Genomic DNA, 24,422 nt, shown 5'->3' on the forward strand with positions numbered 1-24,422 from the left:
GAACAGGTCGGACGCCGGTCTAATTTGCCCGGAAAAGCACCCAAAAGTCTAACTAGTAACTACTGGCTTTATCCTGACGCCTAGCAAAACACCTAGGATTAGGCTTAAATATTGAATAGAGAATTTAAAATAGAAAAAACACAGGTAATGCTTCCTTTAAAAATAATAATAGGCTTAATTACTTACACCCATACAATTCATCTATACATATAGTAAAATTGGAATGTCTGTTTGTAATATTAAAATAACTGCTTTTTACTAAATGCATATGTATGTATACACGGTACATATACCAAAATAACATTTTTTACGACTTTTGTCTGTCTATTTGTTCCGACTAATCTCTGAAACGGGTGGACCGATTTTGACGGGACTCACTGGCAGACAGCTGATGTAATAAGGAGTATCTTTGGCTACAACAATAAGTTTTTGTAAACTTCAAACGCGCACGAAGTCGCGGGCATAGCTAGCCAAATAACAATAAATTTATAATTAAATAGAAAACTTAATTATAATAACAAAAATGTAATTAGTGTTTACTTCTGTCAATCTTAACGAAGTTGAAGAAAATAAAAATATTAGTTGATGGAAGTTCCTGTAAATAAAAACAAAATAAGGTGTACCTTTTTTTTTGGAGGAGAGTCAGAGAGAAGAGAGTTGACAATTACGTCTCATATTTTTGTCTTAGAATTTAGAGATGTCTTCTAAATCTTATGTCAATTTGGAAAAATATTGTATGCGCTTTTGGCACAAATAAAAAATAATAAGTAAGGAATTTAATTGAATCACCTTCTGATATATATTTACGTTAGCCTATAGTCCTAAAAGAAAATTAATAACATTAAAGTCCACTGTATGTTTATTATTTTACTGCGATTTTAATAACAAAATCGAAATGATTTCACGATATGCTCTGAAAACTTTCAAGATTTCTCTTAAGTCAGCTTTTAATTAACAAACGTGTACGTTTTTATCATAGCCTAGACAAATAATTAAGGACTATTTACTTAATTAATAAAAAATAACTATACAATAACTATAAATTATGTATTTTGTCCGTATAAATATAGGAAAGTACTCGTAGTGTAAGCTCGTAAAGACTTGAGATAGTTGAGACTGAGAGAAATTATTTTTTTGATGCGGGCAAGTTAAATTTTGCGAGCCCCTCTGATAGTGCAAAGGGACGAGTTGAAACCGACATCTACGTATAGGCCTTGAATAAATTCAATTTTTGATCGTAAAACCTTACAAAATCAAAAATTGTATCTATGAAAATGGAGCATGTCGATTAATTTATTATTATTTATAAATCGCAGTGGAGCGTCTTGGAATGACGAGAAAAACAACGATATAATTATATTCTTAAATAATCTCATTATTAGATTTTAATTAATCTCCCTACTCGCCAGTCACCGTTACGGCATTTAACTGCCACATCAATGTTTTTTTTGATTGAGCTAAAGGAAGAATCTATAATTTTTGCGACGAGAGGCCTCTTGGATAGCAAAACCGTAGGCGGTCTAATCTAACGTCGTGTGTCGCCCACGTCGTATCTGACTCGAATATTGGCTTCTAAAAACCTCTTTAAAACTTTTATCAAGAACTACCAACTACAAACACTATATATATGGAATAGATACTTAGTAGTGTAGCATATTAATATCCATTGTCTATCAATAGCTAAGGCTAAGTAATAATATAATATCGATAGCTCATCATGACCTATAGTAGGCCAAGTACGAAACTATATTTAAATAAGTGTAGACAGTATTAATACAAGACAATACTGTCGCTAATACTATGGATTTTTGTATTTATAACAAAAATGATCGATATAACTGTCGATATTCTAAATAGTTTGCACTATCGATAATCAAACTATATATGTTTCTGCAACATATACCTACCTAACGATGAACTATGAAGTGCACTTGACAATTCCCGAGCCTGTGTGACGTCACTTTGCTACTTGGTGATACGCTATAGTATGTAGTTTATTATGTTAATGCTTGTGATCTTACTTCAATAAATATAGGTAGACACGTTAACATTGAATTGAAATTAATAAATAATGTTGTTTTTTAATAAAACAAATAATATTATCATATGAAACTGACTTTTTTTTATATTATAATAGATATTTTTTACTTGAGAAATAATACATACAGTAATTGAAAATATTAGTTACCATATTTTTTGCGTTGTGCGGTATTTTATCTAATAAACATATTAAAATCTTAATAATTTCAGTTTGATAAAAGCGTAATAAAAATATTTTATATGTTTTATTCTATAACAATTATTATTAATATTTTATTTGTTTTTATTATAAAATATATAATAGATATTTATATAAGGCAACCACAAAAATAATATGTTTAAAAATATTTTTAATGGCAATAATATATTGTCATCGTTCGCGCCAGAATCGTTATAAATGTCAAAAATGTTATTTTATTGTTGACGATTAAACAAGAATTCTAACGATTGAAATCGTATTTCACTGCTATTAATAGAAAAATAGGTATAATCCTTTATTTCACATTAATATTTTACTAATTTTAAGTCCTAAAAGTGCAATTTTATAATTATCCATATGTGGTATTAAGTTTCGCCGATAGGAGCTGATAATACCGGTTACAGCTACCAAGCTTTTTTTTACTCTTTAGTGCTATGGTGATTGTTAAATAACTTGGTTATTTGCCGTTATAGACATGCCTGAAGAAGAATCATCTGGGACCGATCTCGAAAGACTTCTAGATCATTTGGACGATTACACATTAAACGTGCACAATTACCAATCTATACAAAATGCTTTGGAAGCAGAAAATAGCATTGAAATACCTGTGCTTGAAAAGTTGCTTTCGATTTGTGCGCGTGACTTGAAAGATGATATGAAGAATTCAGTCAATATGCTAAATATTTTAGCAACCACATTAAAAAAAATTAAGGTAAGTAAGAATTGTTCATGAATCATAAATAATAAAAAAAGGGTAATATATAATATAATAATAGGTTATTTCTTTCATTTAGAAATTAACATACACCCAAATAAAATGTGTAATACTTTTTTCAGACAATGCAGTCGCTGCCTGATCTTGTGCCTTCAGCAATAGCAGTGTTGAATATTTTAAAAACAACAGCCCTATTTAACAAGGTTGAAGCATTAAAAACTCTAAGTTTCGAGATAATCATGTCCTACCCAGATGAGACCCTAATTTGTATATCTGTAAATCATTCTTCTGAAATAATGGAGCTACTCAATCTCTATTGTCATCAGCGAATTCCTCTTGAGATAAGATTGCAGGTATGAAATCTCACGGATGTTATTCAAATTCGAGTGAAATATTTATTGAAACTTATCAAGAGTTTTTCATTCATAACATACTAAAGTCAAATTCATTTGTGTGTACAATTTACAGCCTATTAATATTATTATCAAGTTACTCAAGATTTTACCACCTGAAAAAAAGACAATATTTGTAAAGGAAGGTATCAGCATATGGTTTTCAAAAATTGTACCTACTATAGTTAGCGTAAATTCTTCAATGCCACATGTGTTAGAAGCTTTAGAGTTGTTGACGGAAGAACTTGTTCACATTGATTATGCAGATAATCCACAATGGAGGGTAGTTTTAGAATGCATTTACACACCACAAAAGTGAGTTAATTTATTTTATAGTATACTAGTATATCCCAACATCTTGTGGGTGAAATGAGACATCTATTTATTTTATTATTTTAACTATTTGAAATCAACCAGTATCACACTCTTATTGACGTATTCTTTAACAGATACCCAGCCCTTATGAAGAATCTACTGGAAATAGGCAATGACAACTGGCATAGACTTTGGATTGTATTTATTAAACTATTAAAGAATCAAATAACAAAAAGTACTAATACAGTCGGAAGTCCAATTAATTCAATGCTGCCAGTAGTTGAAATGGCCTTTAAAATGGATGTTACGAACAGATGCAGAGCTTTCACGTGCTGGAATGTTCTCATAGACAATTTTTCCACAGAAACAAATGAGGTCTACATAAATAAAAGGATCAAATTGTTAATTATTCCATTAACATCCAATAATGCGAAAGTTGAAGAGACAGCTATTGCCAAATTGAAAACTTGGTGGCATTTAATGTCCCGCTTTTACACTAGAATGGACAAGTTCTCTGATATGATCCTTATTCCATTCTTACATTTCTGCTTTGGGAAACCAGTGGCTTCGGATAAACCTATGATTATACCTGGAATGATTTCGGAAGCAACAAAAGTTCAAGTTGTGCAAGCCTTTATTAATATAATTGGACATGCACATTGTGATGGATGTGTTGCATTGCCTAAATTAAAAGGGAAACTGATAAGCACTAAACTGCTTGTTAGTCACTGGAAAGATTGGATTCATGCTCTTAACATTGTTATTCCATTTTGTGCAGAGAGTAGTGAATTTACAGAGCAACATATCAAATGTTTTTGGAAATCTTTTATAATGACTATTGGAGAACTTGCTGATAACAATATTAGACGAGATGTTTTTAATGAAGTATTAGGTCTTATAAAAAAACTAACAGTGGTAAGAGGGCTTATTAAGTAATAAAAATCTTGATTTATTTTTATATGTAATCAATAGGTTGATAATTTTAAATTTATGCAAATAAATAATTTAAATCTTGATTTATCATTCTAGGGTTGTCATGACAATCTTGCTGAAATAATATTAAACAATCTAATACTTATTCTATTTGACAAGGATGATAAAATAAAACCTCTTTTAAAATCTAAGGATGAGCAAAGTGCACCAATCCACAAAATAATTACAATTATATTAAAATTGCCACTCTCCAATTTAGAAAACAGGTGAGATTTTTTACAATTTTAAAATAATCTTTTTGTCATTAAAAAAGTTATGACTTTATCTACTAATTTTATAACATATAATTTTGTTATGAATGTATTTTCAAATTATATTATCTTATTCCAGACATTTGGTTGTTCAAAACTTCAAAGTATTATGTAGTTTTTTGGTTGAAGAAGCATTTATAACATCCAGTCATACTATTGAATGTATTTTGAAATATTTACCACCAAATGGCTTTCTACTTTGGATAGCTTTAGCAGACACTATAAGTGAATTACTTTACACATCGTGCCCTCGCATGTTGTGTCGAATGCTCCAATGGCCATTCCAGATTTTGGATATATTTGTCAATGTATGTATTATCTATTAATTTTTATAATTTTTAATGGATATGGTATGTGTTTGTATAACTTATAATTTTTTACTTTATTATTCAGGAGCAATTGGCTACATTGGCATGGTTAAAAATGTATAAATGTGTATATCCTTCATTACTTATGACAAATATAAATGAAGATATCATTAAAACACTTGAAGTGTACAACAGTGACAAATCCTCAAATACAACTATATTGAATGTAGCAATTCTGATGTTAAATCAGAAAATACAAGCAGGCGATGGTATGTGCAAACATTTAAATTGACAATTGTTGTGGTTTTCTAACTTACTGAGCAATAAATGATTAGAAAGGCATGCTGAAAACAATCTATCATAAGGAGAATAAGCTATAGACTCTACCCAAGACCCACTCACTGTAATCTTGGTGGCAATAGCTTATCTAATGACCATTGTAAACTCAGTGAGACAATAATGACAGTATTAACTAAATTCTCACATCAACACCCATTAATTAAGCTCTTCTTTTCAATTTAATATTCATTTTATAACATTGATTATTGTTTATGCGTACGATGTAATAGTTTAGTTAAGTCAAAAATATTTTGTTCTATCAGTCCAGTTTTTAAGATTAAACATGGAATAACATTTATAAAATATTTTATAATTTACATTACAATGAGGCAACTTGGGTAAAGCTTATCACTTAGGTAGAGTTTTGATGTTTCTTTAGTAATATGATATTGCTCAAAACTTTTATGGCAGAAATAATTGTTATTTCACAATGGAATATGAAGTAGAATAAATTTATTACAGATTCAGAATTCATAAAGGAAGCAGAATTTTTATTGAAAATAATGGGTAAAATTAATGAACTTAATATAACATCAATATTTCCATCATTGGCAGAAGTGATTGTTCTCATGCTTGAAAAATTGTGCCAAAATACAAATATCAAAGCAGCTAAAAGTGCTATATCAATAATTGCCTTCATTTTAAAATTGTGTCCACAAACATCCAATGACTGTGTTAATGTAAGTTACTATTATACTAAATTTTAACTTATTACTGATTTTAATTATTATGATAATACATAATAATCTGAATCAATTTATTTTTAATAAGTGATACATAAAGGTTAGTTTCAATAGAAGTCTTATTTTTTGTTTTAGGAGAAAGATTTTTTAAGCCAGCTAGAACCAATTTTCAATTCACTAGAATCTGTATTAAAAGTGGAAGCCTACTCGAAACTGAAATCTGTTTTATTGGATCCACTAAAGAATTGTGCATCATACCTTAAAAATCGAGAAGTATTAAGAGGTCATGTACTTACTATATTCAAAAATGTCGCAAGTAATGAAGAGAATATGGAAATCAGTGTACAGGATCTTATTAAGTTATTCGAAGATGAAAAAGTTTCAAATGTGGACACAGAAAATGGTTTAATAAACCAGTCCTTGGAAAAAGTTAATTTTACTACACCCAGTAATAAAACTATTACTAAAAAACAAAAGAAAAAAGAAATTAATAGTGTAAATACGGTTATGGAAAATGGAGAAGAATATATTGTTGTCAAATCAAGCTGGAAATTTAATCCAAGGAAATTAACAGATAATCAAAAAGAGAAATTTCAAAGGAAACGAGAAGACATACCTGCTTTATATCAAGACTTGTCTCAATCTCAAGACGAATTTAAACTAACAACTTGGAAAACTGACTCACAAGATACAACAACTACAACAAGTAAATCAACGAGTGAGCAAGGAAAAGAAGATGTTTCATCGATTTTAAAAAATATGCCGAGCTCTGAATTCGTACCGAAAATTCTAGAAAATATAATGGGAAAGGATAAAGTTGAAAATGATCAAAAGAGTGCACCAACTAAAGAAAATACTGAGACTGATGTAAATAAACAAGAAACTAAGAAGGATGAAACCAATAAACAGCTACTAACAGTTAAAGAGACAAAATCACCACGACTAGCTTTAAAAGACCGCGTATTTCGTAATGTCCGCAATTTAATTGAAAAGTCTAATTTATCAAAAGAGTCTAATGAAGTAAATTCTATCGCACCCGAAAATGGATCAAAAACACCTTTGATGAAAGTAAAACCCGCAGCAAATCTAACCAATTCTGCCCCAACATTAATTTGTGTTGATAGGCCATCCCGTGTTAAAAGAAAACCTAAAAAATTCGATGATTTAGAAGCGTTTAGTCTAAAGAAAAGACGCCATTCTTCTGGTCAAAATGATTCTCCTTCAGATAGTGAGATAATGGAGAATAACACTCCACCAAATATTTTAAATGTTCCAACAAAAGAACCCGAAATGCCTAAAGTAGATGAAAAACAATCAACAGAAATTAATAACCACGAAACCCAAATTAATGTTATAGACTCAAAAGCATCCGATAAAGAAATAATTACCGATGAATCTTTAAACCAGACAAATATATCTATTAGTGAAGAAAAAAATGATGTTGATGACAAAAGTAGTGAATTAGAGAACAAAGGAAAGGAAGAGACACAAGAAGAAAAACCCATTGATGTGCCTAATGAAAAGTTATTGGAAACACCTGGTGATGTTGATAACAAAGATAAAAACTCGCAATTGAACACTCCATCTGCTGATAAAAATAAATTACCAGATGTGCAAAAATCAAGTAAAAAATCTAATACAAAAAAATCTCGAATAGAAAAGGAACTAGCAATAGATATGGTCGAGGGTCATCCATTTTTGAAAGTGCAATCTGAAAAGCGATTGACTAGGAAAGCAATTTCTAATTCTCCTCGTACAAGAAAAAGTTTATCAGAAAAATGTAATAAAAAGAAACTAGAAATGAAAACTCCAAAAGCAGACAAAAAAGTTAAAGATAAAGAAAGGTCAATTTCAATTAAAGAAACACAAAACACTAATAATGAAGACTCTATGGCATCACAGGATATTATAGAAAGTTCTCAAGATTCGACAATTACGACGATATCGGTAAAATCATGTAAAAGTATTGGAAAAAAGGTAGTTGATGCTAGTTTGAACAGTACTAAATGTGATAATGACACAGAAACACAAAATTTATTAGAAGATAGTTCAAATACTGATTACACATCAAATACAGAAAGTAAAGATGATATTGAATTGCCACTTAATAAAACTGTTGATGAAAAATCTTTAATAGATTTAACAGAAAATATGGACACAGAACCTATAACTGCGGACGACGAAGTTATTATAATCAATGATGATGATGATCAATCTATTCCAGTTAGTAGCGAAGACAAATCCGTTGAACAAAATACACAAAATACAGCTCTAGCTGAAACTCAATCACTCGATCCATCTATCTTTATTAACGAAGGAGAAAACAACGCGCCCAGAGTTAATATAGTTGATGATACAGTAGAAATTGTTTTGAAAGAAAATAGTGCAGAAAATGTAATAGACAATGATGTTACCAATGCATCCTTAAATGCAACCTCCAGTGAGGAAACTAAAACTATGACCGAGTCAGTATTATCTATAATTGAAAAAGAAGACTCAAACGCACAACTTAAAGATGAAGAAAAAAGAAAACAAGATTTTTTCAACAACACATTAGAAATTTCACCTATTAAGACATTGAGTCCAGTAAGAGATAAAAAATCTCCATCTCCTGAAACCAGCAGCGATTATGTCGTAATAAAACTATCATCGCCAGTGCAAAGTAACGGAGAACCTTTTGAAAAAATGGAATCGCCTGAATTCTTTACAGAAGAAAAAATATCCCCAGATAAGAGAGATCAATCGCCACCCAGAGAAGAGGTGAGCGTTACAAATACGAGCCCTAGTTCAAGTTTATCCTTAAAGAAGAATAGGCCGCAAGTGCGATCAGGTGGTCGAGCTGCTCAAATGTTAGGCCTATGTGTCCCAGATAGACTTCAAACAATAATGATGTCAGAGAAATCATTGGATGGTGAGGAGAATAAAAAGAGCCCATCACTTAATACATCTGCAAGACGTAATTTGAGAATTCTTTACAATAGCTCTACTGGAGAAACAAATGACAATTCAGATGAACAGGAAGATAGTGAAAATTTTCTTAAGTTTAAGAGAAATTTACCATCTACTGATTGCAGTCCTTCCGGGCCTATTTTAAAAAGAAAACTAATTGATATTACAGATGAAACTACGGCTTCACCGGCAAGTAAAGTGAGTAGAAAGATATGTTTAATTTTAAACACTTTATTCACGTGGACACAGACAAACATGTTTGAAGTATGTTCCATGTATTACATTTCTAGTAATTAAAATAATCATCTCTTATTTATTGAAATAAAACTAGTTTTTAACGGATTTAATCGCGTATATTAATTATTTTAACATCCCGACGTTTCGAGCACTTTGCAGTGTTCGTGGTCACGGGCAGAGTCTGCCCGTGACCACGAATATACGCGATTAAATCCGTTAAAAACTAGTTTTATTTCAATGTGTAATAATCGCGAAAATCTAAGACAACATCTCTTATTTAATTCGGCTTTATAATAAATTATTAAATTGTAAATCATTAACGTTATTTCAGAGAAAACGAGTAAGCTTCCATGATCCACCTGTTTCCACAACTATTTGCGTCAAAAAGTATATTGAACCTGGCGGTGTTCGTTCTCCACAAAATTCTGCAATCAAACGACAAGAGAGACAATTGCGATCGCAATTGGCTACAAAATCACCAAAGAGACTTGAAAATGTGTTCAAATTAGACTCTGTTTTGACAAAAGCTGTGGAAAGTTTCACTGAGGCTAATGTAATAGTTAATACTAACGAAGATTCGGAAATGAGTTCCATAGAACAAACACCGATTGTTCAAGTCATTAAAACCACCGATTTAAATGACACAGATCCAATCTGTTCAAAATTAATAGATTGTAAGGACCCCATTTCAAATATTGCCAGTGAATTATCATCTCCGGCTATGAAAGTTTTATTGATCAAAGAATTTGAGGGAATGATTAATACTGTGGGAGATTTAGCAAAGTTAACTGAACTTGAAATTAATAGACTTTGTATAAAAGCACCTAAAGTGCAAGTTGCCGAAAAAGTATTAAGTGACTATTTGAAGAAAATACAACAAGCTGACGAAGAAATGTCGCCAACTGTTGAAGCCGCTATGAACGAATCATCTATAACTGAAAATAAATTATCCATCGAAATGCAGACAAATGAAGTTGTTCTCGAAAATATTGGAATGCAGACGGACGTGTTAGATTTATCATCAGACAGTACGCAAACTGACTCCATTTCAACGAACCATTCCAGTTCTCAGACGGATGAATCGGGAAATAAAACGACGGAAGAAATTGTAACAGAATGCTTATCAGAAGTAAGTTCACATTTCTGACTTTAATTACTTTATGATAATATGTATTTTTTAAATATTGTATATATATTATGCGTTTTGAATAAAATTTTTGATGATTAAGATATTGTATGAAGAATATTACCCTATTGATTCATCATATTCTTTGATACATAAATTTAGTATTTGTTTACTACTTTATAAATTTGTAATATATCAATAATCATCAACATTACAATACACATACAGTATAAATAACAAATTTGAGTTGTAAAAAATAAAAACGATTTTAATTAAAATAACTTATAATTTATTTGTATTTAATTTTTTCAGAGAACAGACTTCGTTACGAATCTATGTGAGAAAATGGATGAAGGTTCTAAGAAGAAGATTGTTGACAATTTGTCCTTCAATGCTTTAACTGAATTGTTAGTGAACAAAATGACTAAATCCAACTCTGATGTCCTTTTGAACAAAGTGATAGAACAAAAGAGTACACTTGAACCATCAAATAAAAACAATAAGGACAGAAGGCTCTCTATCGTTCAAGATTATCTCTGTGAAAGGTTTGAATCAAAGGACTTGATTTTATTTTGTAGTGATTTGTTAAAAAAAGTATATGAAAAACCTTCTTAGAATTATTAAGTAGCTCTATGATGGAGTCGATTGATTTATATTATGACGCATTTAGAACGGCTTCAAATACAATCATGTAAAGAGGCTGGTCTGTGTTGATTGTTTTGTTCAAAACAACTATTAAAATTGATTCCTTTTAAGTTTTATTGTTTTTAACACTATTTTTTTATATCACATATGAGAATCTTTGTTGAATCTTAAAAAAAAAAATAAGTATGGGAATTATATGAAATAAAATAAACACAAGTGTTATCAAAACTAATTTTATTTAATATAAAACAATTCAAATATTTACAATATTCAGTCATGAGCTATGATCGTGAATGATCACGAATATAATACGTCATTCATACATAACAATGGGTTGTAATAACAACAAATGCAAGGCAATATCGTTATTGTATGAATGAGCCTTTATTTTTGTAACATAGAGTAAGGTAGGTAGTTATTGCTCGTAGAATAGAGTCAAGGTACCTATAAACGTGTACGGTACATGGCATCAGAAATGTATCACATATAAAAATATTTACAGCAATCTATAAGATACAGGTAACGTTAAAGCTTCGTAAACAATGAAAACTTATAATATACTTTAAATACACCCATATTTACACATTTCTAAGGCACTTCTCACCCGACCCAAAATTATTAATAATTATCACACTATAGAAATGTCCTAAAATAATAAGGCTTTATAATCATAGCCGTTTATGAATCGCATTTTAAGTATTATATGCTTTGTCTCACTAATTCCAAAGACATACTTCGTTTGAGAGAAAGAGACAAAGCATACATTAGTTATGTACGTTTGATAAATGTTTATGAATAGTAGGTATTTTTTTGCCAGATTAGATTTAATGATAGCATAAGCAATGTCGACTGAAATAGTGTAATATACATTACATACTTCTTAGGAACTCGTAAGTTTTAATAAATTATTAAAAAAAATCACACTGTTTCATTTTATACCCAAAATGTATGCAACCAACTTGTTTATATAGAATTATATTTGGCAAAACGCACATTACATAACGCATTATACAATAATATTTTACACTATTTTGATATTTCCTTGCTTATAAAAAGTCGAAACTGCTTTTAATTCTTACATTCTAAGCTCCTTATACAGCTATCTTTAGGTATTACTGGTTTATAATTATATCTAAGGCGACCGTAATTTAGCCACACTGTCAAATTGACTTACCATTGCAGATCCAGAACTTCATATCTACTACACACAAAATACAGTTTTTACGCGTAGTTTAATTCAGGTGGAAATAATAATACTACTTTGGTCCACAATTGAGCACACGATTTTATTTTAATTTGTAATTTAAAGAGGTTATTCGGTTAATGTCAAGGGAAATGCATTTCCGCAACATAATCTAAGTGTTCGAGATTGTGATGGGAGTTGCTACGTTTCGGAGTACTCTGCCTGTGCAGGTTGTGATGGGAGTGCGTTCGCATCACCCGGTACGCGCCCTCACGTTGTGGGCTCGTGTCACTCGTTTTTCGTGCTCTGCCATCATCATCTCTATGCCCTTGATTTCTATAGTTTTCGAAAGCACGATGATTATTACTATATCTTTGTCTCTGCCATATGCGATCACTTTCCTGCCCGTACAGATCCAATTCTCCTGAAGGTTGGAACTGGCTTGTGCTCTGACAGAAATTGTTGTATTTCTTCCACCCGTCTTCATACTTCTTTCTGGTATTTTCACTGTTTCCGATTTGACGACGTTGCGATTGGTTGGAACTGCTTTCACTGGTGTCCTCGCCCGATGTGCCGATGCCTAAATCTTTATCGTCACCGTAAATTTTATAAACGCCATTCGGGTTTATACTTTTTCCACTGAATATTTGATCATTGAGAACTAATTGTGGGTGTGGTAAACAATAGGGATTTGGGAATAATTTTTCGACTTTTGATATTTTGAAGTCTTCATCTTGTTTTGTGCATGAACCTGGACCGAAGAGTGATAATAAAACTGGTAATAAGAACAGACCATGCATTGCACCGAAGAAAATGACCATGAATACCATTTTGAAGAACACAGAGAATATATAACTGTCAGCTAGCAATAATGCAACAACACCAAGAATAGTACTGAATGAGCCTTGAACGATCGGTAATCCTAAGGAGTATAAACATTCGCTGACTCTCTGTTTAGGAGATTTCGCTTTAGATGCCATGTACGCGTAACAGATGTGAGCAGTAAAATCTACAGAGAAACCTATGCACATAATTAAATTAATCATAGATATTGAATCAAGGTTTATGTCCCATAAGGCCATGTACCCTACGACGCCGATTTCTATAGATATTATACTGAAGGCGACCCATAAAGAGCATAAAATATTCGGGATGAATATGAAAGATGTTATCATCATCATTAAAGCACCGTAGCAGAGATTTTGAATCGATGTTGGTCTCACGAGCTCGAACTGTAAAGAAACAAAATATTGATTTATAAAAAAAGTATTAATTATAATTGATAGATTATTCAAAATATAAACAATTTTACCTGATCAAAGAAAACGAAATACGGATGGAATACGGAAGCATTTAAAGGTGATTGAGCCACGACTTCCCTCAAAGCTTTAACCATTTCTTTTTCATGGTTAGTTCCGCTTATATTTATGGCCTGAATTAAAAATCTTGAGGCAATGATTTCGTTACCACCTTCATTAAATTTGACATCGAGTGAAAAAGGATTTGCAGGGAACAGCCATAACTGTAATTAAAATTATAATTTAGTAACTTGTTATACCTACTAGTGTTGACAACAATCACATGCAGCATTGTGTACTGTTAGCAAAAAAAAAAAAACTAGTTAATCCTGATATTTAATATTGTTTTAGAGTCTACGAATTAGTTATTGCTTCTATCGTTTTGTATTTTATAGAATATATATAAATTTCTAAATTTACAACGTACATAGTAAATACATACAAATATGTATATTATTTTATTACAAATAGTCATTTGAAACAATTAGTAATATTACCTCTTTAAGATTTTGAATGAAATCCTCTTCGGTGTCGATGGATACATTTAAATAGTCGTTATTTCTTTCTACGTAGTTAACGAATGTTCGAAGCCACGATTCGGTGTAAAGGGAATTCGATATATACGAAGTGTTTTCCAATCTTTGTGTTAAAATTTCCACTTCGTCTTGGATTTTCGGGTCGGAATAATTGTAGTTTCCACTAATAACTACCTGTAAATAATTAATTTGCATATTTTTTTTAAATAATCAGAAATTTTTGGTAATACAATTAATGTTTAGTCAATGTTACCTGTATCCTGTATGGAAATTCTCTGTAATAAAGATCTTCACGATCAAAGAACTCGACTGAATACGAATCTACTTTCGACAGTTTCCTTCTTTCCAAGCCTTCTTTTAAATTCGTCACTCCATAGCCAGCTCCAGCTAGATACACTAAGAACACAACTATAACCAGTGCCTTGACTAAATTATTGTTTAGCAAATTCGCCATGGTAGTTCGGAAAAATGCCATAATACAGTGTTCTTTGTTGTCTATAGGATTGTTTGGATCCGCATTGTCTATACCTCCACTGCAAAATGCTCTATACAGCCAAGATTTTTCTTCTGAAAAAAATTGTAAAATTGTTATTTTTTATTTTGCATTATAGAGGCCCATAAAATGTATGTTGTTAATATTTAGAAACGTTTTGACGAACCTTTTAGTTCTTTTTTTTTGTAGTACATAACGATTATTTAAGTGCTTAACTTACTAGTCGAGCTAATATGTGTTATCTTACTAGATAGAGTTAAAACATCTTAATTTTTAATGTATGGTCTTGTCCGGATTAACCGGAAATCCGCTAATTGGATTAGCAAGAATATATCATAGTAACTTTACAGTATCTTATAAATTGTTTTTTAAATAAATCTTACCTTTCCTTGCTCTAGATTCGGGTAACACTTTTAACCAAGTGATCGTATGTCGATTTTGTTTCTCTCGATATCCTGACACAGCGACGCATCCAGCGAAGAACGTGAGGTGCCATACAAATGTAAAACAGACGGCGAGACCTAGAAATCAAAGAATTTTAAAAATAACTAAATAATCAACCTTGTAGTGCAAAATAAATGATTATATTTCTTAAATTTAAAATTAATTATGACATTTTAAAATAAACCACCGTGTTAAGTGAAGGACATTCGAAACTTGTACCTTCACCTCTAAACTTTAATTAAAAATGTACGTGATATCTTTTCTTACCTGAATACATGCAGAAAATTTGCACCGATGGGAATGGAGAGAAAATACCTATGAAGAAAGACAGCATATCAGTCACAGAAGTTATTGTAATAGAGACGGCCGCTTCTGAGAGCATTATCGCCATTCGTTCCGGTACTGGTAAAGTGGGCGAAGTGCGTCTCCATGCCGCCAACATTACAAACGTATCGTCAATACCAATTCCTGAAAATAATATCAGTTAGTTAGCAAATATCTTATAAACAAAAAAAAATAACACAAATTCGGGTTAATTTCGTTATTCAATAATAACAAAATGTTTTATAATTATTCCTGAATGTTTTATAATTCTGTATTATAAAACAATTACAACAACAACAATATAATTATAAAACAAAATGTTTTATAATTTTGTATTCAAAATAGTTTCTAGTTCATAATGCAACTTACCAATCATCAAGAACGGCGCAGCGAGATTAATTCCAATGAAAGATATGCCTAAATATATCGCGAGACCGAAAGCGGCTGAAGTGGCCATCACTGCTGATATATTCCCTAGTAACCCCAGCCAGGGTTTAGATCGAACCCAATCACCCATCATACAAGTGACGATAGAGAAAATTCCCATTAGAATAAATGTAGAGCTGAAGAAAGGTATGACGGTCTTTGTGTTCTTTTCGAGTTCGTGATCTAGTGTACGTGAAGCAAATCGTGATATGGAAATATGTTTGAATCGTCCCGTGTCTTCTGCTACACCGACTGCGTCTAGAAACGCATCTTCCCAAGCTGCACCTCTGTAAATAAGATATTGATCAATTTAACTTGATATTCTTTATCTTATTATTAAAGCGAGTTCTTATAATTATGAAATCAGTAGAATAGAACAGCTTTCATTTTTAATTAATGTGTGTGTTATAAATATATCTTTGTATCAGCTTAGTTTAATAAGGAATCACCGTTATAAAAATTTCATGTGTAGGCTGAAATTTTGACTCATATTTATACTTTTAAAGTAGAAGAAGTTCTTTGCCCATAAGTGGGGCATTGACGCTATTTCTTTTTTCAAGGAACGTTAAAAGATTTTACTGGACCATTTCAAGTAAAATCTTATCGATATATCTTATTCGATGTAATGGAAATAACAAACCAAATACCTTATTATTTCTTACTTTCTTTCCAGTTAGGTGCAACGTTGTTTCAAAATGCATAAATTTAAGAAATAAACTTACAATTATAGATTTTTTTTATTGCACAGATTAAGAAATCTTAGCTGAGAAATAGTTTACTATCACTAAAACCTTTCTATTCGTATTCTCGACGAATATTACAAAGCGTTTTGTATTCGTAACTGTTTCTCAAACCGTGTCAAGATCGATGTCTATTATCTAAGTTATAGTGTTGCCTGCTTGTTAAGTGCCATGCTATTGAAATTGAAAACAAGTCGTAAAAATCGGGTAGTACCTGAATGGACGTAATCACCGACAACATAACAGAAATATAAATTTTTATTTCCTTGCAAAAACTACACATATTCATCACCTTCGTTTCTAATAATTGTAGGAGTGGTTTTATTCATTATTACCTATAGAATACTAGTGGAAGTTAATTTTGCGATGCCTTTTATCTTTTGTTTGTATGGTGGTACATTTACTTGGTGGCAGTGCTTTGTACAACCCCGTCTGGGTAGGTACCACCCACTCATTAGATATTCTACCGCCAAATAACAGTACACTGTATTGTTGTGTTCCGATTAGTAGTGTGAGTAAGTCACAGGCATAAGCGACATAACATCTTAGTTCCCAAGGTTGGTGACGCATAGTTGATGTAAGGAGTGGTTAATATTTCTTACAGCGCCTTTGTCTATGGGCAATGGTGACCACTAACCATCAGGTGGCCCATATGCTCGTCCGCCAACCAATGCCATAAAAAAATGGATCATATAACATCTTGAGGCTAACAGGTTAAGGCACCAACATCACATTAAAATTTACAAAAGTTATGAGTTTATTAATTAACGTTAGGTTAGGTCTATCCTTACCGTTTCTCCTGCAATTTATTGTCGGTTCTAATGAACCATACGAGTTGCACGGCGGGAACGGATTCTATAATATCATCAACCACCTTCGAACCGCCGAAGAATACGGGAAAAGCGTGAGCCTCCCACGTAACAGGATTGAACATGATCGGAAAAGTCAAATTTAATTCGCCTCGTTCCACCTGTAACAAAAATTTTAGAATCGTGCTAAAACACATTTACTTAGAAATTTTAAGTGTTAAAGTATCTTAATAATTAAGTTGTTCATATTTAAACATCCATTAGTATTAATTGCCATCAATGAATGAAGCGATTTTGACAAAGGTTTAACTTTATTGTGGTCCTAAGTGCGAATATATATTTACATAATATTCTGACACTGCGTAACTTAGGCTTAAATCGCTATTTTGTTATGCCCGTAATTGTTCGACTGTTATTCTATGACTTTTCACTTAACGTGATCGTTTGTATAAGCTTATCCCATACGTGATTAATTTTCTTAACCGTCGAGGAAGGAGGACTAATGCCTTAATTTATCCTCGTTTAATCGAAAGCTTGCACATAATTAATACCCTAATATTCCCAAAGTGCCTGGATCTGTATAATTTATTTACATGGGTTTACTAGTGAGTGTCTAAAAAGTATATTTAACTGAAAAAATAATGTATACTCATATAAAAGCAAACACGGTTTGTATAATTTACATGAGCCTTATCTATAACTGTATCTTTTAATGATTTATATTAATATTATACATGCCAATGTAACTCAATGCCTGTCTGCCTCTTTCACGGCACCGAATTTTATGAAATTTTATAAAAACAAACAAACCCCTAAAACGCATGCGTAACCGCGAGCGAAAACTAATATACAATATAATATGTTTTATTGTATTTCTTTCTACAATCGCAGTTACTTTCCTATTGAAATTCGTTCATTACAGCAATCAATATGAACGTATGATCCCAAAAACTACTAGTATATCTACATTCAAAATATAATGTCGTTGTGCAAAGCGGTTTCAGTATCAAATAATCATTCGTCTGTATCTTAACACGACACGTAAATCTCCGTTACGATTCAGTGGATTTCAGTGTCGTTCAAGCGTAGAGTCTTGAGTTGACGATAAATTAATAATATACGAAGCAAGCTATAAACAACTATTAATATTTCAAATGTAACACGTGGACAATTCGAGAAGCTGGTTTTACGCCTTTAGTCTGATATTATACCAATCACTTTTTAATAGTCGGGCATTACTAACAGGTAATTATTTAAGAAGTAAAAAAGTTTTTAACCTGTCTCGTAAAGTTTATATGTCTGTTTTGTAAAAAAACTTTAAATTGTGTTCGTAATTACTTGAATACTAATATTATAGTAGCAAGATAACGTAAAGCTTGAGCTAGTAGTAAAGATGAGAATAGCCCAATGGTTCAATCCTGCGACTATAACAACGCTAGGGAGGTTTTAAACTGTTCATATTATCATTACCAAATTCGAATGCATTTGTCTTTGTTTAAATTATTTGTTTTTACGAAACTATTGCATAAAGTAATAGTCTACCATTAAAATACTTAAAACATTTAGAGAGAATAATAGTTTGGTTAATTAGGTATTATGTAGACGATAAGATTAAGTATGTCATTAAAAAGTAATCTAAAGGACGGAGATTTACATAAAGTTAGAGAAAAAACCTTGGTCGAATGATCCGTCTTATTGATTGGCAATGCTGTGAATACAAATCATGTCTTAGCCAATAAACACTTATTCTGTTTCACAAAAGAACACAAAATTAAACAATAGGTATGAACGCTAACGATTTATTTCAATTGTTTTTAATGAATGGTCATAAAATGGCATTCCATTTAAAAAAAAATGTTAGCACAGCCTATATTATGTTTGGTAGTGTTTTGTTATGTAACTTTCACATGAATACATTCATGAAATGTCATGTTTGTAAAGAATTATCAATAGGTTTATAAAATTATTTATTTAACTATTCATTACATTTAAAATGATATATTTAATGTTGTCTTAGATTTTCGCGATTATTACACATTAAAATAAAACTAGTTTTTAACGGATTTAATCGCGTATATTAATTATTTTAACATCCCGACGTTTCGAGCACTTTGCAGTGTTCGTCTGCCCGTGACCACGAACACTGCAAAGTGCTCGAAACGTCGGGATGTTAAAATAATTAATATACGCGATTAAATCCGTTAAAAACTAGTTTTATTTCAATGATATATTTAAATAGCATATGTGTATTATTATCACATTTAGTCTCGTATATTTATAAATGTTCTTTGTCTAATCCCAATTAAATGAGCAATCCTAATATATATATTAGGTTATAACGATTTGCCTTCAATCTAATCAGACATTAAGATTACGCCATAGACAATTTACTACTTTTTAACTAGTTTGACATATTCCTAACAGAAGGTAAGGCTTCAAATGGAAAATGTCATATTGCATGTTTTTTGGGATAAAGCTCTCATGTCTTCGTTAACGAGGTTCATTTTAACTTATTTTAAATTTTAATGTAACTGTAAATGTTCAACTCGTAAGCTTAAAATAACATCGAAAACGAGTTTTAAGGGTTTTTGATCCCTAATATGTTTGTTTACAAAAATATCATCGATTTGGGATGGATTGTTCCTTATACATATTTAATTCCCTATAAAAACAATTTCTTAGAATTTGTCATACCGTATACGTTTATTCATCAATGACAAAGGAATCTTAAGTCTTACGCTTCGTCATTTTTATTGATAGCGATCAGTGGTTTTAGTGATCCTCATGACTAATAACTATCTATTGTTTAAGCGTGACTACAGTTCAATTGTTTATTTTGTGGTTCCGCGTCAAACTTTTATAAATTGGTAACATGAATATGATGGAGTGAGGAGTTCCCTCATCGATTGCAACAAAGTGGTCATGCTTAACAGCACGGGATTTTTTTTACTGCACATTATGGTATATATGGTATGTGCATTATCTCTTTACTCTTAGACAAGGCGGTGATTCGACACGAATGGTGGGATCAGGACTAACGGTATTATATGCTTAAAAATTTGCTTTGATATTTTTCCTTGTATTTTATACGCCGTTTTGGTATGAGATTTTTAACCCAAAACAGAGTATATTTATAATATATTTTAATTAATATTATTTGAAACTAGTTTTTCTCTATGCATACATCGTTCCCATAATTGAAAAATACATTAAAGCTGTAGAACCTACTATACGATAACTATTATATATTTATTATTTATTTCAAAATTAATTTCGAAAATGTACATGGTATACAGGACCTTATTTAATGTGTATAAGTTTTTTTTTTATTTGTATGGTATAAAATATTAAAGGTCGGTCTCGTAATGAAAGTAACGGTAAACAAGTCCGACAATATATGACTGTTTGAAGGTTTCGAACCACCAAACGGCCCCAACGAGTATTGGTGATTTCTCATGTGAGATAGAATTTCATTTGTCGTATTCAGGATTTCTTCCTACGGTTTCTTTCACCGCCGATCACGAGAAGGACAAATAAATATAAACACAAATTAAGCACACGAAATCTGAATTTTGTTGGATGAGATAAAGAAATTATTCGTCGAAAACAGGTGAAATCCAGTGGACCAATTATATATCTTATTAAGAGATTAAAAAAAAAAACTTACCTCGCCGATAATTTTGTCCAGATTAAGGATGTCATTTGCGAAGCATTGCCCTTCCCACCGCGCGCACTCCTCTCTGTAAGTAAATGTTTCACCGTTGTCCAAAGTCACCGTAATATTTTGTACGTATTCGTCGAGCTGCCGAAGTTCCTTCCATATTTCGGTTCGAAGCATGTTTGTTGTGTTGTCTTTTGCAACGATGATCACTCGCCCGAATCTGCCTGTGGAAGTAATAATATTTTAACTCCTAACAATTTCAACAATTTAATTCGATTTACAGTTATTTCAGAAAGATTTTATTTTATTTCTTTATATAAAGCAAGTTTGCGACCATCTATAAATTAATAATCATTACAATACTAAGTACTTTGGGCCTTCTTTTTAAAAAAATACTATTAAAAACATATTTTAAATTTGATTCTTACTAAACATGAAAAGTTCACCAAAAACGACACACAGTTCTCATTTCGTTTCCCTAAGATTCCCGAAAAAGCAAGTTCACCTACTGAGATAATAGATACACATACTTACTGTGCAAGATATTTAGGCGATGTTTAAATTCTATACATATTAATTCAGTAATTTCATCATTCATTCTTCTTATAAATTCCTTTACATACATATTATATATATTTTGTTTTGAAGATAATTAATACTAATGAAATAAGCAAATATTGTTAAAGGTCTACATCAATCAAACGATTAAATATACGGCAATTATATGCACTTGTTGAATTGCCCGATTACGTAAATCCTTATAAAGATTTATTATAGTAGTCGTTCTTATCGTTCGTATCGTTCAAAGCGTAGAGATTAAAAATATCAACTTGTTTATAGATATATTAAATTTTAACAATGTATTGGCACTTTTTATAAGTTGCATATTGCCTTAAGTTTCATTCGCCTGCGTGTAAGTTCCAGACAGTTCGAAATGTCAAAATATAAATTACAGGATTAAATTTTAATGCTCTCTATGGTTTATTAATTATTAATTTCCGACTTATAAAGAGGGTTGTTATTAGTTTAACGTGTACTTATATTTGTGTGCATTTCGATGTCGTTTAGTTTTTAAGATATATTCATAATATACGCACCTGCTCTTGTTATCCTTCCAACATTGAACCTATGAGTATAATTGACTTTGAAATATTCTTCGACTATCCGTCTCTCCAACTTTCCTTGACCGCTGACTGGTGAGAATAGGTATTCTGGGTCCATTTCATAGTGCACTCGCTGGTAGCCAGTAATCATGAGCAGTGTTAGGAGGACTGGTATTATTATGAAGTAGCCTGGCTGCTTGCCGACTATCAACCCAAGATTGTAGAAAGATCTATTTAGGACATCGTCCACAAATGTCAGCTTACAACCCATCTGGAATAAAAAAACTAAATTAAATATTTTTTTAAATGTTACGTATTCTTGTTTCTTGTGATTGACATAAGATAGTTTTAGGCTTGATTCGATAAATTCAATAAATAGTTTCATTTTTAAAGGTTATTATTAAAACATACGACCTTAGGGAAATTAGTGAGTGTCAGCAAAAAATACTTTAAAATTTTGCAATAAATATTATATTAAAATGGAAATATTTACGTATTACTATGACATACTATGTTTGTGTAAATGAACAAAAAATTTGCGTTACTTAACATGAAGGTACAAAATCGATTGAAACATTGCACCATTTTAATCAAATATTATTTAAAAGAGGTAAAATCATATTTGATTGTCTTGCTTTTATGCATTTCGAAGGCATTATACATCTCTTGTATCTGTAATTACACTAGTTTACACCATCAAACTGTAACACTGTTATACAAATATTGCTTACTATTGTTATACGGTAAAATAAATGGTTATGGAATAGGTTAATATATTATGCCTATGGTGCGTCTATCCAGAAGGGCCTGGATAATACCTTAACACCAAGATTTGAAATACAATCTCTATTCGTACTTAAATAAATTAATTAATAAAAAACATTTCCTAAATCAAGGATCGTTATAAAAGTTCAGTTGACTTAACAAGAATAAAAAGTCTTCTCGTTATCTAAATCTAAAGTATGTCAATGTTATAACTTAAGACGAAAAAAGGACCTAAAGTTGTTAATATAGGTACCCGACAATAATGGCCACCTTATTTGTACGAATGTTATAATCAGCGTTCTATACTTTGTTTTTAAATATGTATAAACACGTAGCATGTCCCTCGTGCGTGCCCTCGTTTCATAACAAAACCTGGTTGTATTTTTCAGTTAATCATGCTATGCATATTTGAATATTTTTAAGAAATAAGTGCTTGTTAATTCAAAGCACTCATGATAATAGTCAATAAAAATATACCTTATTTTGACGTCATGACGTCAGACTAAAAATAAATCAATTATTAAAAAAAATAAACTAATATAATATATATACTATGATAAAAGCGTTTATAATTCGTTTACAACGATATTGGTCGACCAACTTGTACGAAAACGATTTCCAACACCGTAAAGACAATATCAAAACAAAAGGTGATACTTATTTTAACTTTTATGACTTATGTTCTCTTTTATTCGATTTGTATGTACCCTTAATTAGATATATGTGTCGTCACGTACTACCGTTTACCAAAATTTCTTTAATTCAAGTTATCAACTTCACATTATATATTAGACAAGTATAGTAGAAGTTTAAAAACTCCAACCGAGCAAAAAATATTAGTAAGATTTGTTTAATTCAAGTGGTTACCTTGTAATGTTTACCAAATAATGGTTACCAAAACAAAATTATGCTTATTACATAATTTGATCTCAATGTTTGTTTTATTTTAAAAATCAATAAAAATCGGCCGTAGGAGATACCCACCACAAAATATCGTTTGGTAGGTAATTTACTTTACGAATAACGAGAAAAAATACTCGTTTAAGTTTTTAAACAAACAATGATGATATTTTTTTAAGGTAAACCGGAACAATTATTTGCAATAAGGGATAAGAAACACTCTTAAATACCGACAGATTGTGTGTTGACGAAGGAATATAAATATACAATTTAAAAATACGTCTAATATATTTTTTCTAAAAAATATTTTTTATCTGTAAGAATTATTACGACTTTAAATTATATGCTCTTTTTAAGAAATAATCCTCTAAGTTTTACCTAAGAAAATGTAACTAAACTGTACTATTAAAAGCTAAATAACTCAATTACAAATTTAACTTCCCGATCTCTTGAAAACATCGTTAACGTAACATTTTTCTTTTAAAATTACTTCACTCAATCTTTTATAGAGCAATTCTAGATTGTTTTACATATTATGTAATCTCTAT

At 31.0% G+C, this 24,422-nt stretch overlaps 2 protein-coding genes across 2 annotated transcripts in view; one reads left to right on the forward strand and one right to left on the reverse strand.

Moving 5' to 3' along the window:
- Positions 1 to 2,420: 2,420 nt before the first annotated feature.
- LOC125064463 (telomere-associated protein RIF1) lies at positions 2,421 to 11,453 on the forward strand. Its single transcript, XM_047671504.1, has 12 exons — positions 2,421 to 2,524; positions 2,713 to 2,951; positions 3,077 to 3,307; positions 3,423 to 3,661; positions 3,796 to 4,576; positions 4,691 to 4,860; positions 4,985 to 5,213; positions 5,299 to 5,482; positions 6,015 to 6,232; positions 6,371 to 9,382; positions 9,753 to 10,550; positions 10,860 to 11,453. Exons 2-12 carry the CDS (start codon positions 2,715 to 2,717, stop codon positions 11,160 to 11,162), a joined length of 6,402 nt encoding a protein of 2,133 aa, XP_047527460.1. The 5' UTR covers positions 2,421 to 2,524; positions 2,713 to 2,714; the 3' UTR covers positions 11,163 to 11,453.
- Positions 11,454 to 11,593: 140 nt separating this feature from the next.
- The window catches only part of LOC125064464 (patched domain-containing protein 3), a 42,333-nt gene continuing 29,504 nt past the window's right edge, over positions 11,594 to 24,422 (reverse strand). Inside the window, exons 2-11 of the mRNA XM_047671505.1 lie at positions 22,204 to 22,480; positions 21,113 to 21,330; positions 17,428 to 17,606; positions 15,840 to 16,183; positions 15,414 to 15,614; positions 15,086 to 15,223; positions 14,463 to 14,776; positions 14,171 to 14,383; positions 13,688 to 13,897; positions 11,594 to 13,607 (exon numbers count right to left, since the gene is read on the reverse strand). Of these exons, the coding sequence (XP_047527461.1) occupies positions 12,519 to 13,607; positions 13,688 to 13,897; positions 14,171 to 14,383; positions 14,463 to 14,776; positions 15,086 to 15,223; positions 15,414 to 15,614; positions 15,840 to 16,183; positions 17,428 to 17,606; positions 21,113 to 21,330; positions 22,204 to 22,480 (3,183 nt within the window). The 3' untranslated portion in view covers positions 11,594 to 12,518. The remainder of the gene's footprint in view (positions 13,608 to 13,687; positions 13,898 to 14,170; positions 14,384 to 14,462; positions 14,777 to 15,085; positions 15,224 to 15,413; positions 15,615 to 15,839; positions 16,184 to 17,427; positions 17,607 to 21,112; positions 21,331 to 22,203; positions 22,481 to 24,422) is intronic.

This window comes from Vanessa atalanta, chromosome 6, assembly GCF_905147765.1.
Source record: "Vanessa atalanta chromosome 6, ilVanAtal1.2, whole genome shotgun sequence".
In the NCBI taxonomy this organism is placed as follows: domain Eukaryota; kingdom Metazoa; phylum Arthropoda; class Insecta; order Lepidoptera; family Nymphalidae; genus Vanessa; species Vanessa atalanta.